This window comes from Pinus tabuliformis, chromosome 5_2 (assembly GCF_031772625.1).
Source record: "Pinus tabuliformis cultivar Carrire ecotype Pingquan chromosome 5_2, CPIR1, whole genome shotgun sequence".
NCBI classification, from domain to species: Eukaryota; Viridiplantae; Streptophyta; class Pinopsida; order Pinales; family Pinaceae; genus Pinus; species Pinus tabuliformis.
Window position 1 is genome coordinate 970895898 of NC_142306.1, and position 16088 is coordinate 970911985.

The 16088-nt window shown below is 39.5% G+C and overlaps 1 protein-coding gene across 1 annotated transcript; it reads left to right on the plus strand.

The window, feature by feature from the left end:
• The first annotated feature begins 329 nt into the window (after positions 1 to 329).
• LOC149162532 (uncharacterized) lies at positions 330 to 4089 on the plus strand. Its single transcript, XM_089435721.1, has 2 exons — positions 330 to 3352; positions 3443 to 4089. Exons 1-2 carry the CDS (start codon positions 361 to 363, stop codon positions 3856 to 3858), a joined length of 3408 nt encoding a protein of 1135 aa, XP_089291847.1. The 5' UTR covers positions 330 to 360; the 3' UTR covers positions 3859 to 4089.
• The last annotated feature ends 11999 nt before the right edge of the window (positions 4090 to 16088 follow it).

The following is a 16088-nucleotide window of genomic DNA, read 5'->3' on the forward strand; positions in this document are numbered from 1 at the left end:
ACATTTGTGTAATTGTGCGATATAGCATAAACACCCCAAAAAACACACATTCATTATTTAATTTTTCTTTTTAACTATAACGATCACTAGTCGGTGATTTGATTTAAAAACCAGAATAACACCAGCTAGTAGTTGAGCTGGACGACCCACACGACTTGAGTCAACCAAAACGGAAAATCCACGAAAATTATGCGTCACCGGACACAGTTATCAAATTTTAGGTTTGAAATCCAGAATGCCATCATTACGCGGATAAAGCCGAAACGGAGCGAAATTTTCTAATTCCTTAAATTTATCGATTACCTATCTGAAGTGCCGATGGCAACTGCCCCGGATTTTATCATCATCACTACCACAGTAATGATTATCTTTGCTTGTGCAAACAGCCATCTGATTGATGATTATCAGAAAAGTCGTGAACGAATACAGGTCGATATAGAAGCCCTGCAAGCATTCAAAAGCTCTGTCACACATGATCCTTCCCAGGCCGTGGCGAACTGGGATGTTGCCAATCATGTCTGCAATTGGACTGGTGTCACCTGCCACCACCTGAAACTGCGCGTATCTGGGCTAAATCTATACAACATGAGCCTTCAAGGGACTATACCTGCACATTTGGGTAATGTCTCGTTTCTTGGCGTGTTGAATCTCGCTTATAACAGTTTCTCTGGTGCAATCCCGAACGAATTGGGCAAGTTGGGTCGCTTAAAGCGTCTGTTACTTAATAAGAATGACTTGAATTTGGCCATTCCAGAGGCTTTGAAAGATTGCACTGCTCTCAGGCTGCTTAATCTGTCCTCCAATTATTTGACAGGGAGTATTCCAAGTGGTCTCGGCCAATTACAAAACCTGCGAAACCTTTCACTGTACGGGAACAGATTGACAGGAAAGGTGCCTGAATCCTTGGCGAATAGTTCTGCACTGGAGATTCTGGATCTAGCAAATAACTTCCTTTCTGGAACTATCCCCTCTCAGATTGGCTTGCTCACTAGAATTAATACTCTGTCTCTTCGAGAAAACCAGCTCAGTGGAGGAATCCCACCTTCTCTGCTTAATTGTACGGAGTTGCGCTTCTTATACTTACGGGGCAACAGACTTGCTGGTGAAATCCCGTGGGAGATAGGAACCAAGCTCTCCAATTTAGAGACCATTTCACTGTACGGGAACAGATTGACAGGGAAAGTGCCCCAATCCTTGGGAAATTGTTCTGCCATGGAGACTCTGGATCTGGGAAATAACTTTCTCAGTGGCACTATCCCCTCTCAGCTGGGCTTGCTCGTTAGAATACAAAACCTGTCTCTTGATGTAAATCACCTCAATGGAGGAATCCCACCTTCACTGCTTAATTGCACGAAGTTGCGCGTTTTAGAGTTGTGTGCGAACAGGCTCAGTGGAGAAATCCCATGGGAGATAGGTATAAAGCTCACAAATTTAGAGGCTCTACTGCTCTGGGGAGACGGATTAAACGGTACTATTCCGAAATCTTTAGGAAATTGTTCTCAGCTTTCACGGTTGGTACTCTCTGGCAATTTCTTCACGGGAGGTATACCCCAGGAATTTGGCAAGCTTCGGCTTCTACGGAGTCTCTTTCTTGAGGATATTCACTCGGTTAGTGCGGAATCTAATCGCATATTTGCAACACTCGCTAACTGCACCAATCTGCAAACACTCTCTCTTGCCAACAATGATATTAGGGGCGACTTGCCTGGAAGCATAGGCGGGTTTTCTCAATTGCGTTCTCTCACTTTGTGTGAGAATCGTTTCACTGGTAAGATACCCCCGGAGATTAGCAACCTCACCGGATTGCTTCTGTTGAGTCTAGACGACAATTTGCTCTCTGGAGAAATTCCTTCTGCGCTAGGAGGGATGCCTAAACTTCAGCTGCTCAATCTATGCGGGAACAACTTGGAAGGTAATATTCCCTATCAATTCAGTCAAATGAAAGCTCTGTATGAACTATACCTTTCCAAAAACAAGTTTACTGGAGAAATTCGTGAGGTTTTTTCAAGTTTGCAGCAGCTAAGAAGATTAGATCTCAGCCACAACAAATTCAGTGGTAACATACCGGACAGTATCGGGAATTGTTCGCGTCTCGAGCTTCTGGACCTCAGTTACAACCAGCTAAGCGGCGTGATGCCATCGAAAGTGGCTAGCCTTCATAACCTACAGTTCTACATTAATGTCTCACATAATGCACTCACAGGAAAGCTGCCTGCCGAACTGGGAGGAATGCAAATGGTTCAAGCAATTGATCTCTCTGCCAATAATTTTACAGGGAGCATACCCGGCCAGTTAGTGAATTGTGCTGGACTTGGATACCTTAATCTTTCTCACAATTTATTGGAAGGCGCGATTCCGACATTAATCGCTCAACTTGCAGACCTTCAAGATATGGATCTCTCTTTCAATCAGCTTTCTGGCCCCCTGCCTCGCTCTATAGAGAAACTGGGGAAGCTTAGGCACTTGAATTTGTCATACAATAAGTTGGCAGGAGAAATACCATCCTCTGGAGCTTTCAGCAAGCTGAATTTTACATCATTCTTAGGTAACAGTGCACTGTGTGGCAGATGGATAGAGATGCCCCCTTGTAAATTCCATCATGATTCCAATAGAAGGATAGTTATCGTGGCGACTTCGGTTGGCTTAACTTTGCTATCTGTATCTTGTCTACTCTTAATATGTTTTCGTAGAAGAAAGACTGCATTGTCTGAAACTACTTCAGCGAGATTAGGGACGATGCTCAGAAGCCAACCCCGCGAGACAAATATTGCAAGTGAGGAAGAGGTAAAAAGAGCAACTAATGGTTTCAGCCCGGATAACCTGCTGGGACGTGGCGGCCATGGATCAGTGTATAAGGGCATATTAGACAATGGCACAATCGTTGCTGTCAAAGTTATACACTCCGCCACATCAGGAGGTGCATACAAGAGACTTGTAAAAGAATGCAGGACGCTGGGCAGAGTTCGACATCGTAATCTGGTGAGCATAATGGGTGTATACTCAAGTTTTCACGTCAAATCTTTGGTTATGGAGTTCATGTCGCAGGGAAGCCTGGACAAACATTTGCATTGCAGTGAAAATAATTCCAAATTGGGTCTCAAAATACGGCTGAACATTCTCAAGGACGTGGCCCATGGAATGGCATATCTTCACCATCACAGCTCTCCGGCCATTGTTCATTGTGATCTGAAACCTTCCAACGTTTTATTGGATGAGACTATGACGGCCCATGTTGGAGATTTCAGTATTTCACGTCTGATGATCTCGCCACAAGCGCATGACGATTCAACAGCAGCTGCCTCAGGGGACACCTCCAGTCTTGTGATAGGATCTTTTGGTTATATTGCACCAGGTAAACACTCATACACTTGATTGATGAGCCATATAGTATAAGGATATATATTAGTCACTAATCAATGTTTTATGTATAAATTGATTACAGAATATGGTACAGGAGGGCGTCCGTCAATGAAAGGAGACGTATACAGCTACGGCATCTTGGTGTTGGAAACGATCACGGGAAAGAAGCCCACAGATCCAGTTTTCTCCGAAGAAGAAGGGAAATCATTGCAGAGTTGGGTGGGCGATGCATTCCCCGACAGATTGATGGACGTGATTGACGGGAATTTGGTGGAGGAGATTCTAAAGGAAGAAGAAGATGAAGAGCAGGAATCACGTGATGTAAGCAGTGAAATTACGGGACATGGAATTGCCGTATGGTTGGCGAAGATAGGTGTGATGTGTACCAGAAGGGCTCCCCACCAACGACCGACCCTTCGAGAGGTGGAGGCATCGCTTGAGCAGCTGGTCGCCAAAATCCATGAGAGTTCTGAAAGTCGATTCAGCACGCTTGAATAGGTGACGGACCAAACCATTTCATAATCCAGTTAAGACGTTTGTGTAAGCAGATAATTAGGTTACATTCCTGCATTCAATGGTTAGCACATATTTGTGGATGAAAATGATTTGATTACATTATTCCACTTAATGCGGATTACATGAAATTGTTAGATTATATAATTTCTATTTTGTGACTATAGGTTAGAGGAAAATGATTTTAGTTTTTTAGGAGTTTAGTTGGTTAGTTAATTAGTTTCTTATATGGTGTCCGAGTGAGAACAATTCCTTCATCGTTATGTGGATTGTATTGAAATTCTACCTTGAGGCTATGGGAAAGATGTCTTAATTTTTTATGAATATGTTAATATGTTGCATGTGGACATGCATGACTTTGTGATTACAATGGCTCATATTTTTGCTATAACTTTTCTTATGGGAGGTTCTAGAAGTTGAAACTTGGACCATGGTGAGGGGAATTCCTATTGATCTGTTGGTCCAATTTTCAGTTCTTGGGTCATGAAATTTTAGGAAATATGATTAGAGGAAGATGGATTTCATAAATGCATCTTTCAATATGCCATGCTAGCATTTATGCTATAACTTTTCTTTTAGTAGGTTGTAGAAGCTAAAACTTAGACCATAGTAAGGGGAAATACCATTGATAAGATAATCCAATTTTTGGATCTTAGGTCATGATATTTTAGGAGATATGATCATAGGAAGTTGAGCTTCTTGAATGATGCTAAAATCGTGATTTAAATAAGTCATGTTGACATTTCTGTTATAACTTTACTTTTGGGAGGTTCCAAAATTTGAAATTGTGACCATAGTGAGGGGAAATCATGTTGATCATCTTTTCCAACTTTCAGGTCTTAGGTCTTACGAGATACGATCAAAAGAATTTAAGCTTCATGAATGCTCCTACAATCATGCATCAAATAGGTTGTGTTGGAATTTCTAATATAAATTTTCTTCTAGGAGGTTTTAGAATCTAAAACTTGGATCATAGTAAGGGGATATCTCGCTAATCATCTAGTCCATCTTTCAAATCTTGGATCGTGATATTTTTGGATATATGATCAGAGTAAGTCGATCTTCTTAAACACTCCTAAAATTGTGCATCAAACAAGTTATGTTGGAATTTCTGCTACAACTTTTTCTTCTAAGAGGTTTTGGAAACTTGAAATTGGACCATAGTAAGTGGAAATCTAACTAATTATTTGGTCCAAATTTCAAATCTTGGGTCATGATATTTTAGGATATATGATTACAGGAAGATGAGCTTCTTGAATGCTCCTAGAATCATGCATCAAATAGGTCATGCTAACATTTTTGCTATAACTTTTCATCTAGGAGGTTCTAGAATTTGAAACCTGAACCATATCGAGGAGAATTCCCATTTTATGATCTGGTTCAGTTTTTAGAACTTAAAATGTTATAATATAGGATATATGCCATAAGGAATTTTCTATATTAGTTTGCATGCAAAATGTTTGAAGAAATGCTTAAATGGTTCAGTGATTCATTGCATGCAAATTGTTTGATGAAATGTCCTAATGAAAATGTTGTTTTGTGGATGGGTATTTTTTCTTTCCTTTTTTTGTTCTTATTATAAGATCCACAAATTGCATCATTGAAGTTTTCATCCTAATTAGGTCTACCCGAGGTGCCTCAAGGGATGTTTTCACCTAGGGGTCTTCTTATGTTCTTGGTTTTTGTCCTTTTTTTCAGGCTCATTAACTGCCTCAAGGAGCTTTTTAGCCTATGATCCTTCCTCAAGTGCCTCATGGAGGTTTTCACCTAGCATATTTTCCTTTTATTTTTCTTTTTTCTATTTCTTCTTGCTTCATCAAGGGATTAATGGATTGGGATTCTTGGGGCTCTCAATCACATTCAATTCTCTGCTTATGGAACTAGTAAATGCATCCCTTGAAAGGGGCTTCTTATAAAACTTCAACTTGTAGCCATTCACTAGAAGTGGTATTTGTTCTTCATTAGTTGTCTTGATCTGAAACAAGCCATTATCAAGGAATTTATCCACTAGATAAGGACCCAACCATCTGGTCATGAGTTTTCCTTCGAAGTCCATGAATGTAGAGTCATATAAGAGGGCCTAATCAGCCTCCTAGAAGGTTCTAGCCTTGATGTGTGTATCATGCTGAACTTTTCTTTGTAATTGAACCACTTTAGTGTGCATAAGAGCCTACAACCTAAGTTCAACAAGGGAATTCAACTACCACAGTCTCCATTCATAATCTTTTGTGATGTCCAAATCAAGTTGTGCTACCATTCTAAATGTTTTGTATTCAAATTAAATGGACAACAGGGATTTCATACCTTAGACCATCTCAAAGGGGATGAATCCAGTGGTTTTCTTCCAAGTAGTATTGTAGGCCCAAGTGTCCTTAACAACCCTTCTTTCCCAAACATTCTTGCTTCTACTAACAACCTTATTCAAGATACCTAGTAGTGCTCTATTGGTCACTTCCACTTACCCATTTTATTGAGGATGATATGGGTTGGACTTCCTATGTCTCATATGATGTTTCCTTCTTATCCCCTTAGCCAAGTTGGAGGTGAATTGAGTCCCTTGGTCTGTGACTAGTTCCCTTGGAAAACCAAATTTGTAAAAAATGTCCTTATGCCACTTTTTTCTCTATTGTTTCCTTGACTTCCTTGACTTCAACCCACTTGGTGAGATAATTTGTGCATATAATGATATACTTATTCTTTCCATATGGGGGATCAATAGGTTCAATGAAGTCCATGCCCCACTTATCAAATGGATCGAAACTCACTTGAGGTTGTAGGGGCATCTCATACCTCTGTGTAGGCTTCCCCATTCTTTAACACTCATCACATTGAGTAGTGTACCTTCTGGAATCATGATGAAGGATAGGACAATAATAAACCACATGAAGAATCTTGTAGGTTTTCCTCTTAGTAGAAAAATGTTCCCCACATGGTCCATCATGACATGCTAAGAGGATATCAAAGAATTAATCTTCTCTTACACATCTTCTTAAGATTTGATCAGGCCCCAATTTGAATAGCTTGCTCCCAAACCAAGTATAAGGAGCACTCTTTCTAACAATTTGTTTGTTTTCTTTGGAAGACAAATTAGGAGGAAGCTGACCAACAAACAAGAAGTTTTCTATGTCAGCAAACCAAAGTTACAACAATGATATGTGAAGAGGTGCTCATCTGGGAGATGATCATGTAGATTTCTCCATTTTTTGCAGATAACGTTAGTCTAGACAAGAAATCTACAATACCATTTTCTTTCCTTATATTATCAATAATGGTTAGATAAAACTATTATAATAGAAATAAACATATAATAATCAAAACATTGACACCATATTTATTCATCAAGTACTTAATGGCTACACGATTAGTGTGCACAAAAACTTAATACCCAATAATGTAATGTCTAAATTTATTCAAGGCATGTACAATAGACAAAAGTTATTTTTTAGTAACCCTATAATTGAGTTTAGCCTTGGAAAAATTTGTGTTAGCACCTAAATTTGCCTTAGGCTGAAGGAAGGCAAAATTCAGGGTAACCACAAACCACGCTCAGTCTGGTAGCTAGCCCTACCAGAACAGGAGAGGGCTCTCTCCGGGTCACGCTCAGTGAAGAATAAACAAATAGGGTCTGAGAATGACTTAAATTGGATACTGATTTTAGGCTAGTAAATAGATATGAAAAAAAGGCGATTTTTTGAATGACTGAATTTTCTAGGCTGCGTGGGACCAAAGGACCGCATGAGCTGGGAAATTAAATCGAAGACACAGAATAGTTCGTGAGGCAAGATAGGCAGGAAGTTTAGCAATCAGATTTAAACAATATGGAGTGGAAAGACTGCTGAGAAAGCTGAGAAGGGCATACGCATGAATCCTTTTCAGACAGAAGAAGAAACACAGAGGATGAATGTTTTCCAAGGCAGAGCAATAAATTTGGATTCTACCTTTCCTACTTAAAAAACATTCAACTGGAAATGAATATGAATGAACGGAAAAACATTACAAGTTACATATGAAACAGAGAAGAAACATATTGCTAAAACTCACGCCACAAGAATCTCATAAATCAGAGCTGCATCATTTTTCATTAATCTCCAGGCCAAGCTGTACAATGAATAACTGAGTTTTTTCTCCACGCTATTCCCAGAAACTCCCCCTCATTACAAATGATTTTCAATACCATAAATAACCTCAGAGGTGGGAAAGAAAATCGATTGAAGATAGGGAGTCGTTCAATCATCATTAATGAACTGAAGTCGAAGAGCCAACTGTTTGCCAGCATTGCATTTTCCACCCAAACGATAGATGGAGAGGTCTGGGGACTCGAAACTTGTCCAAATTTCTCAGCCATGTACCATCATTCATGATTTTTCATGCCGAATCCAAAAATATAATTTTTTTTGCAATTTGGAGCTCCCTATCATAAGCGCCGCGCCACGTGCGCGGCGCATAGAGCTTGTGCGTGGCGCTTTTTTGCGGGGGACTTTTGGAGGCCTTCCCGGTGTCCAAATTGGGCGTAATATAGCTTGTTGGAAAGGTCTTTGAGTCTAATTTCCAACCCAACTATAATTTTTCAATTTGGTTCCCATTTGCCTCTCCAAAACCTCAATCTCCCAAGACTGCTTCCTGTGTGTCAAAATAGGGGCAGAAAGGTCATTTGGTGAGTGTTTTTGACCTCTTGAGGACTCAAAACTTGCCCAAACTTCTTGGCCATGTACCATTAGTCATGCTGAATCCAAAAATGTAAACCTTTTGTGATTTGGAGCTCCCTATCATAAGCGCCGTGCCATAGAGCTTGGGCATAACATTTTTTTCAGGAGACTTTTGGAGGCCTTCCCGATGTCCAAATTGGGCGCAGGATAGCTCGTTGGAAAGGTCTTTGAGTATAATTTCCAACCCAACTAGAATTTTTCAATTTGGAGTTCATTTTCCCTGTCAAAAATCAAATCTCCCAAGACTGGTCAAAATGTGCCCAGTGAGGCTACCTCAAGGCAGAGTGCTGTTGCGGTCAACTTTTGAAGGTGTTCCTCAACTCCAAATTGAGCTCATGATAGCTCATTGGAAATATCTTGGTGTCTAGTTATCATTTTACTCATCAAGCAAGTCATTTGGCTAATCGAGCTAGGAGAAAACTTGATTTTCCCAAGGTCACTTTAGAGGTGCATCAATTCTCCCGAGGCAATTGTATTTTTGAAATGTCTCTAAAACCGTGACACCTGTGTAAAACGTGAAGAAGGTTTTTCTTCCTTGGCCTATTGTGGACAAAAACCTCTCTCAATTTTCCAAAATTCATCTTTTCTTGCTCAAAAACATCATTTGAGTGAATTATTGGACCTTCCTTTGGCCTGCAAGTATTATTGAAGCACTTTGAGAACAAAAATTTGCAAACCCTAGACCTAATGACTAAAATGAGTCTTGTCCATTAAAAGATCAAACATTGACTGTCATGGATTTTAATAACCTTGATGAAAAGACCTAAGCCAACAGGTACAAGACATGAGGGGAATGAATTGACAAGACCCTTCTGTCATATTATGGCATGCCTCTAGCGGAATGCAACTGAGTGAATGGAGCGAGACACCTAAAAATGAGATACAGAAAGACTTTTGATCTCTGAAGAAGGACTGACAAGACCGACTTTAACATTGGCTCCAATGGGGGATGGTAGCTTCAGCTCCTTGGAGGTGCCAAGAACTGCAGATCTTTGGGTGAGCAGACAGTGCCTTCATCCATTGGGCTATGGAGTCATTATTTCGACAAACAACACAAGACTTTGACACATTTATTGATTGGAACTTGACTTAAACCGACATTAATTATGAAACCAACATGACTGAAAAAACTGACTCAATGCAAAAGGAAATGACTCATGACTGACTTAACTAAAACAAGAACTGACAAAACTTATTCAATGGCAGCAGTCCATCAAGATTCGAGGGTTTCAAATTATGATGACAGCCACCTGCATATTAATGCAATATGTACAATCATGTGTAATGTGTCTTCCAATATAACCAATCAAGCAGATGCCTTCTTGATTGATTCTCCTGATCAGATCTCCTGGTCAACAACAGATACTGGTAACTGGGCATCCAAAAACACAGTTGACCATGATCTCCTTCATCACTGAATACTGCAATAATCACCTTCACTGCTGACTGCAACATATTTGCCATTGGATCATGAAAAACATGAATATTTTCCTCCTGCTGAAGAAACAAGGTGTCCTTTTCTTGTGATGCTGATATTTTTTCATAAATAAGAGTATGTTACTGGTCTTCAAAAAAATCTTAACAAATAGATGAGCAAATTTCCTCTTCAAAGAACATTTCAAAACATGAGACATATGAGGAAGAGTCTGAAAGGGAATCCTAAATGGTCTGGTCTGCTGAAGTGTGAATATATTGTTGGTCATCTTCATATGATATGACAACCAGATTGTCTTTGCATTCATCAATCATGAGAAAAGAAGCCTCAAATGATTCTTGAAACTCAAGCATGACATTTCTATCATCTACCAATGATTCATCCAGAGAAACTTTTTCAATTACTTGAACAAAATTCTCATCTTGTTGTTCATGAGTGAACTGGATTACCTCTTTATGAAGACTTTGTTCTGATGACATGAGAATATTTGGATTCATAACTCTATTTTCTTCATTCCAAGTGATTTTAACAGCAGAATTCTCTTTCATGGTAATTAGTACAAGGTTTTCTTGGTCATCACAATCTGAATTTGAAACTTGACTTCCCTGCATGTTGTCTTCTTCTATGGACAGATCTGAAACGACACTTTTTCTTTCATCATTTTCAGCCATATAGACCTCTTCAACCTGCTGATCTATAAAGATGCTTATAGGACTATCATCATTTTCACCAGAGGAAGAAGTTCTACCATCACCTTCTTGACCATGTGCACACTGCAGATTTGCGTTAACTTGAGCTGTAACCTGACCGTTCAAGAGTTGATCTATCTCATTTTCAGACAGAGGAGATAACACTTTTTGTTTTCTCTTGCTCAAACAGTGATTGTCTTCATTAATTTCAGGTGAAGGAGTATACAAATTTTCCTCATATAGCTGATCCATTTCATGTAATTCTTGTTGACTGTCAAGATGCAAAATTCCTTCATCTTCCACCGTACTACAATCTTGATTCTACTGCAAATTTTCATGATCATCTTCATGCTGCTGAAATGGTTTTTCACACAGGGCTTCCATGATCTCTTCATCCATGAAATTATCATCTTCATAATATTTTTCAAGGCTTTCAATAAAACCATCAGCGTATTTGCAACAGTCATGAACTAAATTAATGCTGGATAAGAGTCTTCATACTTCTCAAAGAACATGGCATGAAAATCCTTTAAACAGTAACTACAAGCAGGCGGCAAACTTTCATACCAAGATTGGACTTCACCTTCTAAAGTGGCCAGGAATATCTTCATTAAGCAATATTTAGAAAAATCAACCTTCAACTTGCGAATATGCATGTGAAATCGAACTAGATGTAAAGCAATGTCCTTCTTACCATCACCTTTAAATGTAGGCAAATTCCTTGACCAATCTACTTTCGGAATCTTATTTGGAAAGCCTGGAATGTGATCTCGGCTTATGGGAGCGTATCTTCTTGCAATCCGCTCCATTTTAAAAATAATCTCAAAGCTACTGATCCCTCTGCAGTGGAGTCACCATGAAGCAGCAGTTGCTGGATTCTTCAGTGAAAGGAGTCGCCAGGTGAATGGTTTCAGCCGTCTTTTTATGTATGATCGTTGTTCACCATCAACAATCAACTTTGAACTTGAGATATGTACTGGGACAAAACAATGTTCAAGCAAACCATTTTCTCCCCAGTGGAGTCGCCACTATGTTAGCACCTAAATTTGCCTTAGGATGAAGGAAGGCAAAATTCAGGGTAACCACAAACCAGGCTCAGTCTGGTAGCTAGCCCTACCAGAACAGGAGAGGGCTCTCTCCGGGTCACGCTTAGTGAAGAATAAACAAATAGGGTCTGAGAATGACTTAAATTGGAGACTGATTTTAGGCTAGTAAATAGATACTGAATTTTCTGAGCTGCGTGGGACAAAAGGACCGCATGAGTTGGGAAATTAAATCGAAGACACAGAATAGTTCATGAGGCAAGATAGGCAGGAAGTTTAGCAATAATATTTACACAATATGGAGTGGAAAGACTGCTGAGAAAGCTGAGAAGGGCATACGCATGAATCCTTTTCAGACAGAAGAAGAAACACAGATGATGAATGTTTTCCAAGGCAGAGCAATAAATTTGGATTCTACCTTTCCTACTTAAAAAACGTTCAACTGGAAATGAATATGAATGAACGGAAAAACATTACAAGTTACATATGAAATAGAGAAAAAACATATTGCTAAAACTCACGCCACAAGAATTTCATAAATCAGAGCTGCATCATTTTTCATTAATCTCCAGGCCAAGCTGTACAATGAATAACTGAGTTTTTTCTCCACGCTATTCCCAGAAACTTCCCCTCCTTACAAATGATTTTCAATACCATAAATAACCTCAGAGGTGGGAAAGCAAATCGATTGAAGATAGGGAGTCGTTCAATCATCATTAATGAACTGAAGTCGAAGAGCCAACCATTTGCCAGCGTTGCATTTTCCACCCAAACGACAGATGGAGAGGTCTGGGGACTCGAAACTTGTCCAAATTTCTCGGCCATGTACCATCATTCATGATTTTTCATGCCGAATCCAAAAATATAATTTTTTTGCAATTTGGAGCTCCCTATCATAAAAGCCTGTACGTGGCGCTTTTTTTGTGTGCGACTTTTGGAGGCCTTCCTGGTGTCCAAATTGGGCGCAGGATAGCTCGTTGGAAAGGTCTTTGAGTCTACTTTCCAACCCAACTAGAATTTTTCAATTTGGTGCCCATTTTCCTCTCCAAAACCTCAATCTCCCAAGACTGCTTCCTGTGTGTCAAAATAGGGGCAGAAAGGTCATTTGGTGAGTGTTTTTGACCTCCTGAGGACTCAAAACTTGCCCAAACTTCTTGGCCATGTACCATCAGTCATGATTTTTCATGCTGAATCCAAAAATGTAAACCTTTTGTGATTTGGAGCTCCCTATGATAGAGCCTGGGCATAGCACGTTTTGCATGAGACTTTTGGAGGCCTTCTCGGTGTCCAAATTGGGCACAGGATAGCTCGTTGGAAAGGTATTTGATTCTACTTTCTAACCCAACTAGAATTTTTAAATTTGAAGTTAATGTTCCCTGTCAAAAATCAAAGCTCCCAATACTGGTCAAAATGTGCCCAGTGAGGCTGCCTCAAGGTAGAGTGCTGTTGCGGTCAACTTGTGAAGGTGTTACTCAACTCCAAATTGAGATTATGATGGCTCATTGGAAAGCTATTGGTGTCTAGTTATCATTTTACGCATCAAGAAAGTCATTTGGATAACCGAGCTAGGAGAAAACGTGATTTTCCAAAGGTCACTTTAGAGGTGCATCAATTCTCCCGAGGCAATTGTATTTTTGACATTTCTCTAAAACCATGACACCTGTGTAAAAAGTGAAGGAGGTTTTTCTTCCTTGGCCTATTGTGGACAAACGTGTCTCTCAGTTTTCCAAGATTTATCTTTTCTTGCTAAGAAACATCATTTGAGTGAATTATTGGACCTTCCTTTGGCGTGCAAGTATTATTGAAGCACTTTGAGAACAACAATTTGCAAACCCTAGACCTAATGACTAAAATGAGTCTTTTCCATTAAAAGATCAAACATTGACTGTCATGGATTTTAATAACTTTGATGAAAAGACCTAAGCCAGCAGGTACAAGACATGAGGGGAATGAATTGACAAGACCCTTCCGTCATATTATGGCATGCCTCTAGTGGAATGCAGCTGAGTGAATGGAGCGAGACACCTAAAAATGAGATGCAGAAAGAGTTTTGATCTTTGACGGAGGACTGACAAGACCGACTCTAAAAATTTGTACTAATGAAATAGATAGTTTAAGACAACTTAGCTTCCAAGTATCCCAATGCTACCCCCATTTCTTTAGATGATGCATATGTATAAATGTGGATAGGGAATGACCAATTTGGGCCTCTGAAAAATATTGTAGTTTTCAGTTTTTCCTTGAGCTCTTCAAATTCCTTTTGATAATAGTTTGTCCAATAGAAATCTGTCTTTTGTCAATAAACCAAATAGACGTGAAGCAATTTTATTGAAATATTTGATAAATCTCTTAATGTATCCATCTAGTGCCAGAAAGCTCCTAACATCCTTTTGAATTTGTTGAACATGAACCATTATGATAATTGAAAATTTATTAGGGTCAACCTTAATTCCTTCCTTAGAGAGGAAGTAGCCTAGAGAAATTTCTGCATTCATAAAAAAATTGCACTTTCTAGGCTTAAAGAGAGATTCATTTCTATGGGATTTAACTATTGCCATATTTGAAATGCTTGCTAACTACACCAATATAAAAATACTCACTCTTTAGAAGAATGATCTTAAGGGCGACTTGCCTGGAAGCATAGGCCAGTTTTCTCGATTGCGTCCTCTCACTTTGGGTGAGAATCATTTCATTGATAAGATTCCCCAGAGATTAGCAACCTCACCGGATTGCTTCTGTTGAGTCGAGATGACAATTTGCTCTTTGGAGAAATTCCTTCTACACTAGGAGGGATGCCTAAACTTCAGCTGCTACATCTACGCGGGAAAAACTTGGAAGGTAATATTTCCTATCAATTCAGTTAAATGAAAGCTCTGTATGAACTATATCTATCCAAAAATGAGTTTACTGGAGAAATTCGTGAGGTTTTTTCAAGTTTGCAGCAGCTAAGAAGATTATATATCAGGTACAACAAATTCAGTGGTAATATACCAGATAGTATCAAGAAGTGTTCTAGTCTTGAGCTTCTGGACCTCAGTTACAACCAGCTAACTAGCATGATGCCATCGAAAGTGGCTAGCCTTAATATCCTATAGTTCTATATGAATGTCTCACATAATGCACTCACAAGAAAGCTGCCCGTCGAACTGGGAGGAATGCAAATGGTTCTAGCAATCGATCTCTCTGCCAATAATTTTTCCAAGAGCATACCTGACCAATTAGTGAATTGTGCTGGGCTTGAATACCTTAATCTTTCTTACAATTCAATGGAAGGCACCATTCCGACATCAATCGGTCAACTTGCAGACCTTCAAGATATGGATTTCTCTTTCAATAAGCTTTCTAGCACATTGCCTCGCTCTATAGAGAAACTGGGGAATCTTAGGCACTTAAATGTATTATACAATAAATTGATAGGAGAAATACCATCCTCTGGAGCTTTCAGAGAACTGAATTGTACATCATTCTTAGGGGATGCTGCACTGTGGGGAAGGCTAGTTATGTTTGCCACTTCGATTGGCTTAACATTGATATCTTGTCTGGTCTTAATAGTTTTGAAAAAACATTGTAGTGAAAAGTCTACTTCGGTGAGATTAGGGAAAATGCTCATGAGTGAACTCCATGAGACAAAGATTTTGAGTGAGGAAGAGGTGAATAGAGCAACCAAAGGATTCAACCCGAATAACCTAGTGGGATGTGGTGGCCATGGGTTAGTGTATAAGGGCATATTAGATAATAGCACAATTATTGCTGTGAAGGTTATACAGTCAACCACATCAGGAGGTGCATACAAGAGACTTATAAAAGAATGCAAGATGTTGGGCAGAGTGCGACATCGGAATCTGGTGAGAATGGTGGGTGTATGCTCAAGTTTGCGGGTCAAATCTTTGATTTGTAGTTCATGCCGCAGGGAAGCTTCGAAAAACATTTGTATTGTAGGGAAAATAATTGCAAGTTGGGTCCAAAAAGACGGCTAAGCATTCTTAAGGACATGGCCCATGGAATGGCATATCTTCACCATCACTGCTCTCCTACCATTGTTCATTACGATCTGAAACCTTCCAATGTTTTATTGGATGAGACGATGACAACCCATGTCGGAGATTTCGGTATTTCACGGCTCATAATCTCACCGCAAGCGCATGATGATTCAACAACAGCCACCTCATGGGACACCTCAAGTCTTGTGATAGGATCTGTTGGTTACATTGCACCAGGTAAATACTGATACACCATATTGAATATCGATTATATATATTGATGAGTCAGTGATAAAGGTGTTTTGTATAAATTGATTATAGAATATGGTATAGGAGGGTGTCTGTTAATGAAAGGGAACGTA